This window comes from Oncorhynchus kisutch, linkage group LG2 (assembly GCF_002021735.2).
Source record: "Oncorhynchus kisutch isolate 150728-3 linkage group LG2, Okis_V2, whole genome shotgun sequence".
NCBI lineage: Eukaryota > Metazoa > Chordata > Actinopteri > Salmoniformes > Salmonidae > Oncorhynchus > Oncorhynchus kisutch.
The window spans coordinates 62,635,841-62,649,395 of NC_034175.2; the positions used below are offsets into that span (position 1 = coordinate 62,635,841).

General features: G+C 42.9%; 1 protein-coding gene across 1 annotated transcript in view; it reads left to right on the forward strand.

Moving 5' to 3' along the window:
* The first annotated feature begins 331 nt into the window (after positions 1–331).
* The window catches only part of LOC109882183 (cholecystokinin receptor), a 143,992-nt gene continuing 130,768 nt past the window's right edge, over positions 332–13,555 (forward strand). The window contains exon 1 of the mRNA XM_020474271.2: positions 332–494. Coding sequence (XP_020329860.2) covers positions 332–494 — 163 coding nt within the window. The remainder of the gene's footprint in view (positions 495–13,555) is intronic.

Genomic DNA, 13,555 nt, shown 5'->3' on the forward strand with positions numbered 1-13,555 from the left:
CGCTGCAGTCCGAGCCACAGTCACCAGCGAGGCGCAGCGGAAAGGTGGGATCCCCGAACCTACAGCAAAGCAGAGATCCTTTCAACTCCCGGGTGAAAACTGTCAACTGGAAACTTCAAGGATGCCCAATAAAAGGGTAAAGTAGGAAATATACTTTGGAACATCTACAGACAAAGTAAGCAATCATTTGGTTGGATAATTTTGGGAAAGAATTAGACCACTTAAAAATATTTTGGTGGATTTCTATGGACGCAGTCATTTGACCAAAGCAGATGCTCGCACATAGCACGAATATAATGTGCACTTCTGACATTTTTCTTTAACCCTCAAAATGGATTTACGAACACTGAACGAGACCTCTACGTTCTTGGAGTGTGTGGGAGCGCAAGACGCTGTGTCAAACAGAACAATGAACGCCAGTCTGGGACTCACAAACATCACCACCTGTGGAAACGAGTCCGTGGTGCTCAAACCGCAGCATGTCAAACAGAAAGGTGAGGAGCCGGGCCACCTATATTTATGTTTATTCATAAACCTAAATTAAGTGACAAAATACGGAAATAACGATACACAAAAGCAGTGTTTTGGTTTGTTAACTGGATTCGTCCTGACATTCGTGATTTTCTTGTTTCTAGTTGTTTATTATTATTTGTGTACTTCTATGACATGTTTACTGCATTGTTGGGAGCTGGTAACACAAGCATTTCGCTGCACCCCCTATAACATCTGCTACACTGTTTACGCGACCAATAGGCCTACAGTTTGATTTGAAAAACCTTTTCATTTTCGTCAATCTGACACAAAATCCAGTTCACCAGCAATAGGCGCTCAAACTACAGATTCCTTGATATTTCGTTTATCAATAGGCCCATTCCAAATATCGAAGTTAATCCGAGCCTGAGACAAAACAAAACAATTTTACAAAAAAGTTAATCATAATTACATGCGTACAATTACATAAGTACAAATGCAAATGTTTCCATGATGCTATTCCATAAATGTATTTAATAAATCAAATGATATATAATAGAATCATGAATTGGTTGCAATTAATAACATTTAAAAGGGCTGGAACATAATGATTGCTACAGTAATCAATGCCCCCTATCTTTCTAAGAATTGTAGGTCAACCCGAGTGCAGATGCCAAGACTTCTCCACAAAATAATTACAATAGCTCTAGTCTAGTGTGTTTTCATACAGTGTGTCTCTGTCTCTGTGTGTGGTTGTGTGTGTGTGCATGTATATGTGTTTGTGTGCATGTATATGTGTGTGTGTGTGTATGAGTGTGTGTGCAGTGATGTAGCTAATTAATTTAGCAGCAGAAAAAGCAACAGCGCATTAAGCACTCATGTATCCAATCTAGTCACAACGAATCCCAATGCTGGAGAACATTACACTCATTCAGAAAGGAAATCGTCACTCCTGGAAATACACCCCTATCCCCCTTTAAAACCATGACTACCACCCATCCTTAAAGAAATTGTTGACAGACATTACTACTGCAATATTTAGCCTAAATGAAGCCAATCTCCAGTGCAGTCTGGAGACTGAAGCGTTGTGGCTGCTCCACAAGGTCAGCATTGCACTTTATCAATCTGGAAAACTCAATGTTCTAGCTGTATCTGTCCACTTCGAACAAGGTGGCTTTTTCCCACGCTCATTTTGATCCGTTGTCTAGAGCAAGGGCAGTGTGTGTGTGTGTGTGTGTGTGTGTGTGTGTGTGTGTGTGTGTGTGTGTGTGTGTGTGTGTGTGTGTGGGTGACCGTCTCTCAGATCAGATATTCCACTGTGGCGGGACATTTGATAGCTAGAGAATTTCCCAAAGAGAGCATTCCCTTCCAGCTCCTCCATCCATCCTTCTATCATTGAATGATATTGACATGCTGATGTATTGTAATGAAAATGAACTCTGAATAACTATGAGAAATGGGTTGGTGTCAGGTGTCTGAGAAATGTAATCAGAGAAATGATTTTGACATGCGAATAAGGTTGTGATGCAAAACCATTATCCTTACAAACCAAGTATTATCAGGAAATGATGGTTTCTTGTCAAACAGGAGTGGAAGTGAATTGTACACGAACAAGAATAGATTAAGGAAGAGGGAATGTTGGTTAGAAATAATTATTGGGAATCAGATCGTTAATTGATTTGAGGCTATATCTACTCAGCATGGATACCAGCCTTTATGCAACTGGCCCATCAAATCAAATTGTATTAGTCACATGCGTTGAATACAACAGGTTACCTTACAGTGAAATGCTTACTTACGAGCCCCTAACCAACATTTAAAAAAATGTTGGAGACATCGGTTAGTTGAGGTAATATGTTCATGTAGGAGTTATTAAAGTGACTATGCATAGGTCACAATAACAGAGAGTAGCAGCGTCATAAAAGGGGGGACAAATAGTCTTGGTAGCAATTTACTTAGATGTTCAGGATGTTCGGGAGACTTACATGCAGACCAGACCGGACACGTCGCAGGCGCGAGCGTCACAAAATACATTTAGAAATCCATGTTATTCAATTATTCCACTCACACTGCTCACGTGCGCCAACGAGCGTCTGCGATGCCAAGGGCTAAAATAGAAGTCGTTCCTATTTCTGACGCAGATCACGCTGAAAGTCATCTCCTCATTAGTTTATAGAAGCAGGTACCCACGTGCCATCTCCTCATTGGTTATACCCACGTGGGTGATTGAAAGAAGAACTTTGTTGCAAGCTAGCTAAATAGGACAAATTAATGTTAGCTAGCAAGTGCAAGCTAACTAGCTAAATTACCATACATGTTTAATGCTTTTCGACCTGTCCCCAAATTAATGTCATTGGTTCAGAGTTTGTTTTGATATTTGAACCTGCGTGTCGTGATCGCGTTTGGTGTGGGAGGCCAAAATACATTTATGCACGATAGCGCACGATGGCGCACGCGCGCAGCCGGTTTGTGTTTCGTGTTATTGCTTGGGGATAAAAACTATTTAGAAGCCTCTTTGACATAGATTTGGCACTCCGGTACCACTTGCCGTGTGCTAGCAGGGAAAACAGTCTATGACTAGGATGGTTGGAGTCTTTGACAATATTTAGGGCCTTCCTCTGACACCGCCTGGTGTAGAGGTCCTGGATGGCAGCCAGCTTATTCCCAGTGATTTACTGGGTCGTACGCACTACCCTCTGTATTGCCATGCGGTCAGGGGCCAAGCTGTTGCCATACCAGGCAGTGATGCAACCAGATGCTCTCGTTGGTGCAGCTGTAGAACCTTTTGAGGATCTCAGGACTCATGCCAAATCTTCTCAGTGAGGGGGAAAAGGTTTTGTCGTACCCTCTTCACGGCTGTCTTGGTGTGCTTGGACTAGAGGTCGACCAATTCATCGGCATGACTGATTAATTAGGGCCGATTTCAAGTTTTCATAACAATCGGTAATCGGGCTTTTTGGACAACGATTATGGCAGATTACATTGCAATCCATGAGGAAACTGTGTGGCAGGCTGACCACCTGTTAAGCAAATGCAGTGTAAAAAGGACCTTGTGGCTGCAAGTAGCCAAGGTATGTCGCTACCTAGCATTAAACTTATCTCATAAAAAACAATCAATCTTCACATAACTAGTGATTAACTGCACATGGATGATGATATTACTAGGTTAAGTAGCTTGTCCTGCGTTGCATATAATCAATGCGGTGCCTGTTAATTTATCATCGAATCACAGCCTACTTCAACTTCGCCAAACGGGTAATGTTTTAACAAAAACGCATTGTCCCCAGTCCACCTGGCCATGCTGCTGCTCCAGTTTCAACTTCCACCTGACTGTGCTGCTGCTCCAGTTTCAACTGTTCTGCCTTATTATTATTCGACCATGCTGGTCATTTATGAACATTTGAACATCTTGGCCATGTTCTGTTATAATCTCCACCCGGCACAGCCAGAAGAGGACTGGCCACCCCACATAGCCTGGTTCCTCTCTAGGTTTCTTCCTAGGTATTGTTCTTTCTAGGGAGTTTTTCCTAGCCACCGTGCTTCTACACCTGCATTGCTTGCTGTTTGGGGTTTTAGGCTGGGTTTCTGTACAGCACTTTGAGATATCAGCTGATGTACGAAGAGCTATATAAATAAATTTGATTTGATTTGATTTGATTGCCAAAAAAACCACAATCTTTGCACAAATGTAGCTAACCATAAACATAAAAACATAAACACCATAAATACAAATGGTATAGAGAGAAATAGTTGACGCGTCATAATTCCTATAATAACTACAACCTAAAACTTCTTAACTGGGAATATTGAACCACCAGCTTTCATATGTTCTCATGTTCTGAGCAAGGAACTTAAACGTTAGCTCTTTTACATGGCACATATTGCACTTTTACTTTCTTCTCCAACACTATGTTTTTGCAATATTTAAACCAAATTGAACATGTTTCATTTTTTATTTTAGACTAAATAGATTATATTGTATTATATTAAGTTAAAATTGTCATTATTATAAATAAATAAATATATATATTATTTGGTATCTGCTTTTTTTGGTCCTCCAATAATCAGTATTGGTGTTGAAAAGTCATATTTGGTCGACCTCTAGCTTGAACCATGTTAGTTTGTTGGTGATGTGGACACCAAGGAACGTGAAGCTCTCAACCTGTTCCACTGCAGCCTCGTCGATGAGAATGTGGGCATGCTCGGTCCTCTTTTTCCTGTAGTCCAGAATCATCTCCTTTGTCTTGATCACGTAGAGGGAGAGGTTGTTGTCCTGGCACCACATGGCCAGGTCTCTGACCTCCTCTCTATAGGCTATCTTGTCATTGTCGGTGATCAGGCCTACCACTGTTGTGTCATCAGCAAACTTAATGATGGTGTTGGAGTCGTGCCTGGCCGTGCAGTCACGAGTGAACAGGGAGTACAGGATGGGACTGAGCACGCACCCCTGAGGGGCCCCTGTGTTGAGGATCAGGGTGGCGGATGTGTTGTTACCTACCCTTACCACCTGGGGGTGGCCCTTCAGGAAGTGTGTGTGTGTGTATGTAGCGTGGTGTGTGTATGTTGTGATGTGTGTTTTGTGTGGTGTGTGTGTTTGACCAGCACTCTGTCAACAACAGCAGTTGGTACAAACTGAGGCTGTGTACGGAGACGGGAGAGTCTTAAGCCTGAGGAGGCCCTTCACTGCCCTGTATGTAACACACACTATATTTAGCATGCCCCTCAGAATCACACACATTATCCGACACACGCACACACTGATGGGGAATATCCAAGACCGCAGCTGCTGCCATCATCTTTAGTCACTCAGTCACCCTAACACTTGCTCACTTTCTCACTCAACCACTCTAATTTCTCTGTTTCTCTCACTTTCTCTTTGTCCCTGTGTGTTCTGGTATTTATAGAGCAGTAGACTGAAGTAGGCAGGCAGACAAACAGACAGTGCTGTATGCTGGTGGAATCACATAGAGGGTTGAGTGATTTCATAGCAAGCCAAGCCTCCTTGACCAGAGGACTAGAGGTTCAGCTCTAACAGACTCAGATCACTCCCACATGCTTCAAGCCCTCTTGTCATTGTGAAGCAGACAGTCATACTTGATTTAAACTCTTTTTTGCAGGGCTGGGATGGATTCCATTTAAATTCAGTCAATTCAGGTGAGAAATTGAAAATTAATTTGACTGCAAATTACCCTTTGTTTTCAAATCAGATTATGAAATAAATGAATGAAATTTCAATACATTTTGTGAATCGTTGGAGTTGAAATGTAGTTGAGCCTGGTTTGTGCTAAGGTAACTCCTCCTATCATGCATGACTAGGTGCTGCAAAAGCATGAGCTATCATATCAAAAGACGTAACTCCTGACAAGTCATCTAACACGGCTATAACACAGCAACTCAGGTCGTCTGGAAACCCTTCTCACTAGCTGTAGTACATCACAACTTACAATGTGACAGTCTTATAGCAGGTCGTAAAGTGATATTACCTCTTATGGAAGTGCTTGACAGTTGTCACCTGTCGTATCATGCTTATGACATTGTAAAGTGGGCTGGATGATAGATGATCACTGTGTTACATTTTTTATTAAAGTAATAAAAAGTGTCCGCTGCCCCAGTGCACTCATATTGCTAAAGAGTAATGTTTATTCTTATGGCCCATTGTGCAGTATATGTGGTAATAAGTTGGATGTGACAAGCAGTGCCAAAGACAGGCTAGAGACAGTGACAAAGACAGGCTAGAGACAGTGACAAAGACAAGCTAGAGACAGTGCTAAAGACAGACTAGAGACCATGCCAAAGACAGGCTAGAGACAGTGCCAAAGACAGGCTAGAGATAGTGACAAAGTCAGGCTAGAGACGGTGCCAAAGACAGGCTAGAGACAGCGCCAAAGACAGGCTAGAGACAGTGCCAAAGACAGGCTAGAGACGGTGCCAAAGACAGGCTAGAGACGGTGCCAAAGACAAGCTAGAGACGGTACCAAAGACAGGCTAGAGACGGTGCCAAAGACAGGCTAGAGACGGTGCCAAAGACAGGCTAGAGACGGTGCCAAAGATGGGCTAGAGACGGTGCCAAAGACAGGCTAGAGACGGTGCCAAAGACAGGCTAGAGACGGTGCCAAAGACGGGCTAGAGACGGTGCCAAAGACAGGCTAGAGACAGTGCCAAAGACAGGCTAGAGACAGTGCCAAAGACAGGCTAGAGACGGGCTAGAGACAGTGCCAAAGGCAGGCTAGAGACAGTGCCAAAGACAGGCTAGAGACAGGCTAGGTTTCTTCCTAGGTTTTGGCCTTTCTAGGGAGGTTTTCCTAGCCACCTGCATTGCTTGCTGTTTGGGGTTTTAGGCTGGGTTTCTGATCAGCACTTTGAGATATCAGCTGATGTACGAAGGGCTATATAAATAAATTTGATTTGATTTGATTTAGAGACAGTGCCTAAGACAGGCCAGAGACGTTGCCAAAGACAGGCTAGAGACAGTGACAAAGACAGGCTAGAGACGGTGCCAAAGACAGGCTAGAGACAGTGCCAAAGACAGGCTAGAGACGGTACCAAAGCCAGGCTAGAGATAGTGACAAAGACAGTCTAGAGACGGTGCCAAAGACAGGCTAGAGACGGTGCCAAAGACAGGCTAGAGACAGTGCCAAAGACAGGCTAGAGACAGTGCCAAAGACAGGCTAGAGAGTGCCAAAGGCAGGCTAGAGAGTGCCAAAGGCAGGCTAGAGACAGTGCCAAAGGCAGGATAGAGACAGTGCCAAAGGCAGGCTAGAGACAGTGCCAAAGACAGACTAGAGACCGTGCCAAAGACAGGCTAGAGACAGTGCCAAAGACAGGCTAGAAACAGTGCCAAAGACAGGCTATCAGTCACAAGTAGAATCCTCCTAGGTTCCAAATGGCACCCTGTTCCCTATATAAAGCTCTATGGGCCCTGGTCAAAAGTAGTGCACTGTGTAGGGAATAGGGTGCCATTTCAGTGTTTGGAGGGTGATAGGGTGGCCGGTGTCCCGGTGGTTAGCGCATTGGGCCAGTAACTGGAAGGATGCCAGTTCGAATCCCGGAGCTGACAAGGCAAACAATCTGTTGTTCTGCCCTTGAGCAAGGCAGTTAGTTAACCCCCCAAAACGACTATGTCTACACGATGGTGTTGATTTGTGTGATTTTAACAAGGCATACTCAGTGGGTGTCATGTTTACTTCCCTGTGAACACGTATGCACATGGATTTAGTGTGGCTTACCCCACCTCTAAACAATCACAACTACTACTTCCGTTTATGTAGTTTCCCATTCTCTCCGCTCCCCGCTGACTGTGTAAGCTAAGGAGAGATTTGTGCTGTGCCTTAAAATGGGAAAAAATCTAACCAGTATGATATCTTTGTGTGTTGTTTTCATTTGGAAATGTTGGTGCATGAGGCCGAGGTTGCTAGGCTACTGTGTATTGGGGAGAGAAACTTGAGGAAACATTCAACAAACTGGACATTCAACAAACTGGACTCTCTCTCTGTCTCCGCTACCTCTCTCTCTTCCCTTCCTTTCTCTCTTCCCTTTCTCGCTCTCTGAGAAGGGGGAATGTGTGTGTGATGGTCCATATTGATAAGGACTAGCAGGTTGTATCCCAGGGGTAATTAAGGAGAGAATTTGCTCCTCTCCTCTCCTAGTTCAAACAGCCAGCAGGATTACAAAAGTAAATGTGCTCAGGGAGTTATGGCTGTTCCCTACAAAGCCACCGAGCACACAGGGAAACTAATTGGCTTCCCGTGTAACATATTTAATTAGAGAGAGCGAGAGAGGAACAGAGAGAGAGAGAGATAGAGAGAGAACATTTTTGGTATTGCATATCACAGCGTGATGTCATCTTTTAGGCAATGTGTTCGTTGATACAAGTAAGGCCTGTGTGATAAATCAGAGCCTGCAGCCATCACCTGCTGAATGATATAACTTCAGACAACTTCAGACAGCACAACATAAGCTCAATGAAGTTACTTTCGCTGTCGATAGAGGAAGGCTTTCTTTTAAAGCTCAAAGTGTGATATCAGTGGCACACAGCTGTTCTGATGAAACACGGGGAGAGAGACCAAATCCTCCTGAAGTTCCTCTTTGTTCCTGCTGGGTTTTCAGTATCCTGTATAAGCCTTTTACAGGGCACTGCTCTCAAAACTGCCTTCAGATAAACTGATCGATGAAGCTCAGATTGAGTGAACCAGCAGAGAGAGAATGATCCACAGTTGGATGATAAGCAGGTGGCCATCTGAGAGATAGAGGAACAGAGAAAGACAGGCAGATTGAGAAAGACAGAGAGAGACAGGCAGATTGAGAAAGAGACAGAGAGAGACAGGCAGTTTGAGAAAGAGACAGAGAGAGACAGGCAGATTGAGAAAGACAGAGAGAGACAGGCGGATTGAGAAAGAGACAGAGAGAGACAGGCAGATTGAGAAAGACAGAGAGAGACAGGCGGATTGAGAAAGACAGAGAGAGACAGGCGGATTGAGAAAGAGAGAGAGAGACAGGCAGATTGAGAAAGAGACAGAGAGAGACAGGCAGATTGAGAAAGACAGAGAGAGACAGGCGGATTGAGAAAGACAGAGAGAGACAGGCAGATTGAGAAAGAGACAGAGAGAGACAGGCAGATTGAGAAAGAGACAGAGAGAGACAGGCAGATTGAGAAAGAGACAGAGAGAGACAGGCGGATTGAGAAAGACAGAGAGAGACAGGCAGATTGAGAAAGAGACAGAGAGAGATAGGCAGATTGAGAAAGAGACAGAGAGAGACAGGCAGATTGAGAAAGACAGAGAGAGACAGGCGGATTGAGAAAGACAGAGAGAGACAGGCAGAATGAGAAAGAGACAGAGAGAGACAGGCAGATTGAGAAAGCGACAGAGAGAGACAGGCAGATTGAGAAAGAGACAGAGACAGGCAGATTGAGAAAGAGACAGAGACAGGCAGATTGAGAAAGAGACAGAGAGAGACAGGCAGATTGAGAAAGAGACAGAGAGAGACAGGCAGATTGAGAAAGAGACAGAGAGAGAAAGGCAGATTGAGAAAGAGACAGGCAGAGAGAGAAAAACAGAGAGAGAGACAGGCAGAGAGAGAAAGACAGAGAGAGACATGCAGAGAGAGAAAGACAGAGAGAGACATGCAGAGAGAGAAAAACAGAGAGAGAGACAGGCAGAGAGAGAAAGACAGAGAGAGACAGGCAGAGAGAGAAAGACAGAGAGAGACATGCAGAGAGAGAAAGTAATACAGTAATACAAATGGAGAGGAAAGACCTGCACTATAATAGCATACAGAGAGGTAGAGTAGACTGTATGTATGACAGGTAAACAGAGTGAGGGGTAGAGTAGACTGTATGTATGACAGGTAAACAGAGTGAGGGGTAGAGTAGACTGTAGGTATGACAGGGAAACAGAGTGAGGGGTAGAGTAGACTGTATGTATGACAGGTAAACAGAGTGAGGGGTAGAGTAGACTGTAGGTATGACAGGGAAACAGAGTGAGGGGTAGAGTGACTGTAGGTATGACAGGGAAACAGAGTGCGAAGTAGAGTAGACTGTAGGTATGACAGGGGAACAGAGTGAGAGGTAGAGTAGACTGTAGGTATGACAGGGAAACAGAGTGAGGGGTAGAGTAGACTGTATGTATGACAGGGAAACAGAGTAAGAGGTAGAGTAGTATGATAGGGGAACAGAGTGAGGGGTAGAGTAGACTGTAGGTATGACAGGGAAACAGAGTGAGGGGTAGAGTAGACTGTATGTATGACAGGGAAACAGAGTGAGAGGTAGAGTAGACTGTAGGTATGACAGGGAAACAGAGTGAGAGGTAGAGTAGACTGTAGGTATGACAGGGGAACAGAGTGAGGGGTAGAGTAGACTGTATGTATGACAGGGAAACAGAGTGAGAGGTAGAGTAGTATGATAGGGGAACAGAGTGAGGGGTAGAGTAGACTGAATGTATGACAGGGGAACAGAGTGAGGGGTAGAGTAGACTGTAGGTATGACAGGTAAACAGAGTGAGAGGTAGAGTAGACTGTAGGTATGACAGGGAAACAGAGTGAGAGGTAGAGTACTGTAGGTATGACAGGGAAACAGAGTGAGGGGTAGAGTAGACTGTAGGTATGACAGATAAACAGAGTGAGAGGTAGAGTAGACTGTAGGTATGACAGGGAAACAGAGTGAGGGGTAGAGTAGACTGTAGGTATGACAGGTAAACAGAGTGAGGGGTAGAGTAGTATGACAGGGGAACAGAGTGAGGGGTAGAGTAGACTGTAGGTATGACAATCATAAATACCTCTTTCCCCCTTTTTCCTATCTCTTGGTTAACATAGAGATTCTGGCGACATCAGAAGGTGGGAGGAAATTAACTATAACATATGCGGTGGTACTTAATGATTATGATGTCAGTTCGGTTGTCATCTGAGACATTCTCATCAATGATAAGATGACATAAACTCCACAGTGGAAAGTCTACACATCGGAGTTATCAGATTCACATAGAATTGTTGTTCAATTTAAATGTTTGAATATGAAATTATTCCTGAATGGATGAAATGTGATCTTAGCTTCTAAAATGTGAGATTTGGGTTTTCATAAGATAGGGCTCTGTTCAATCAGTGGCCAGCCCCTGTGAAGGGATATGGACTATAAAACTTTTCAAACACGCCCTCCTCTCCCTTCCTATATAAGCCCTTGACGACAATATAACCTCCTGTTCCGAAGATGTGAGGACAACGGTTTGATGTCAGAATGGTTCAGATAATAACTACAGAACGAAGCCAACATCAGTGTGAGCTTTGGTTGCGAAAGGTATGAACTTTGAACTCTTATTCACTACAGAAGTGATACCTCCTAGCCGTTGAGTTAGCAACAGCAGCTGCAAACGCAGGTTAGGAAGGAACAGACAGAGTATCCCGTCTACCACACAACAACGTTACTACAACGTTTGCAATTGACCACCAGAGACATTCTTCAAAGGACTCGGTTTGGCAACACGGCCTTCCATCTACCACCAACCTACCGAAGCGCAGCTCAGAGTAAATATTTATTGCATTTTCCTTTGCGGTAATTTAGAATGCATAAGATACTGTATTTACGATAGCACAGCTTCACCCTTTGTTCCTCAGTCTTCCCGCTCTTTCACTTCAACCCAGACCCTTTTCTTTTGTGTAACCAGCTGCCATATCTGTTCCGCCCGCTAGGGACGTTTTCCTTTATGACGTAATTTGTAATCAAGTCACGATTAATTAAATGTATGTGTAATTCTGTGTGATTAGTTAGGTATTTAGTAAATAAATAATTAAACCCAATTTTGCATTGCTGATTCAACTTGTTAGCCAGGGTTTGTGCAGATAATCAAGAATTTACAACTTTCAGATGAGTTTGAATTAAGAAGACGATTAATATTGACTGCTATTGATGTAAAATATTACTAGGTCTTTAAGATTTTATTTTGAAGATACCAGCTCTATAAATATTATTTTGTGGTGCCCAACTCTCTAGTTAATTACATTTACATGATTAGCTCAATCAGGTAATATTCATTACGAAGAAATTATTTTATAGAATAGCATGTCATATCACTTAATCCGGCATTCCCCTGATAGGAATCGAAAATAGAATGAGGCTTTCATTTTGATTCAGCCTGTATAAGATTGAAAAACAGATGACATAATATACCAAGTTTATTAAACACATTTTTGGAGTGGTAGAGACAAGCATTATTGGGTGTGTGTGTGCTGAGGCTTCCCGCCTCCGTGTTGTTCTCTGACGTAGTCAGGGTAACGGAAGTGAATACATTTCTGTATGAGGGCTGAGAAAGCTAATTATAGAAATCTGAGAAATAGAGCGGTTGGCCAAACGCAGGGCTATTTCTGACTCCTGCATTTCAGTCATTATTCATTTCTCGAGCGAGGACAAAGAGCCAGCCAATTGAAATTCAGGAGATATAAGCATGACCAGCGATATATATCTCTGTCTCTCTTGCGAGTAGACCAAGGCGCATTTTGTTGTTGCCGCATGTTCCGGTTAAAACATCATCAAATTACGCCGAAAAGAGTTTGAACATAATAAGTTATAAGTAAAATCTTTCCCTTGCCAAGGGAATCCTATGTGCTGTATTTTTAGGCACAAAGGAGGGTTTAGCTAGCCTGCTAAAGCTAACAAGGGAAAATACCCAGTTGGTTTTCTTGTGCTACGTTGAAATTGCTCTGCCTTGCGGAACGGAAGTCCCGCCCCGGGTAGTTCCGTTTGATTTCAGCGTGTGAAATCATTGACCGCTGACGTGTGCCCAGGATATTCGTTCATGAAGAATTATTCAGGTCACACTTAAGTCTTATTACTTATGATATCCAGACGGATATCAATGTCTTATCCATTTGAACTAATAAGTGTAAATCTGTCAATTTATATTCTGAAATAGATATTTTAAATAATATCCAAATTGATGAGTTTTCTAAATAAGACATTGTAAACTTTTCCCAAACTAACCTAGATGAAGCAACTTCTCAGGTTAATTCAAGTTTAATTCCCAAATTATTTTTTGCAAAACCATTCAGTAATCCAGTACTGACAGAAGCCCCTCCCCAGTGGGAATCCCATGTGGTTTCGGCCATAGGGAGAAGTGTACCAGTGTTGAATGTTCCCAACATTTGATTTACCAACGGTGATTGTATGGATTATTGTCTCATTGAATTTAATAAGTTAAATTGTTGAACATAACTTAATGTTCTTCCAATCAAATGAGACACTTTTAAACTTCTCATATTAACCTAGATGAAGCAACTTCTCAGGTTAATTAAAGTTTAATACCCAGATAGCCTACCCAGGTAGGATTAATCATTGGCATTGATTAATTAATTCAATTTGCTTTTGCAAATTCATTCGCGTCCAACTTCCACATTACTGGTACGGTACTGATGGTTCGTCAACATCTATAAATAGATTAAACTTGTGTTTGCAGCTTCCAATGAATTCCAAACCCAAACTTTGAAAGAAAAAAAATGAATAAATAAAAGGATTGATCTCTGACCTCAGCAGCGATACCAACGCTAATTATGCCATTAACGGTTTCCAAAATCAACCATGAAACACAGGCTTTGTGACGGT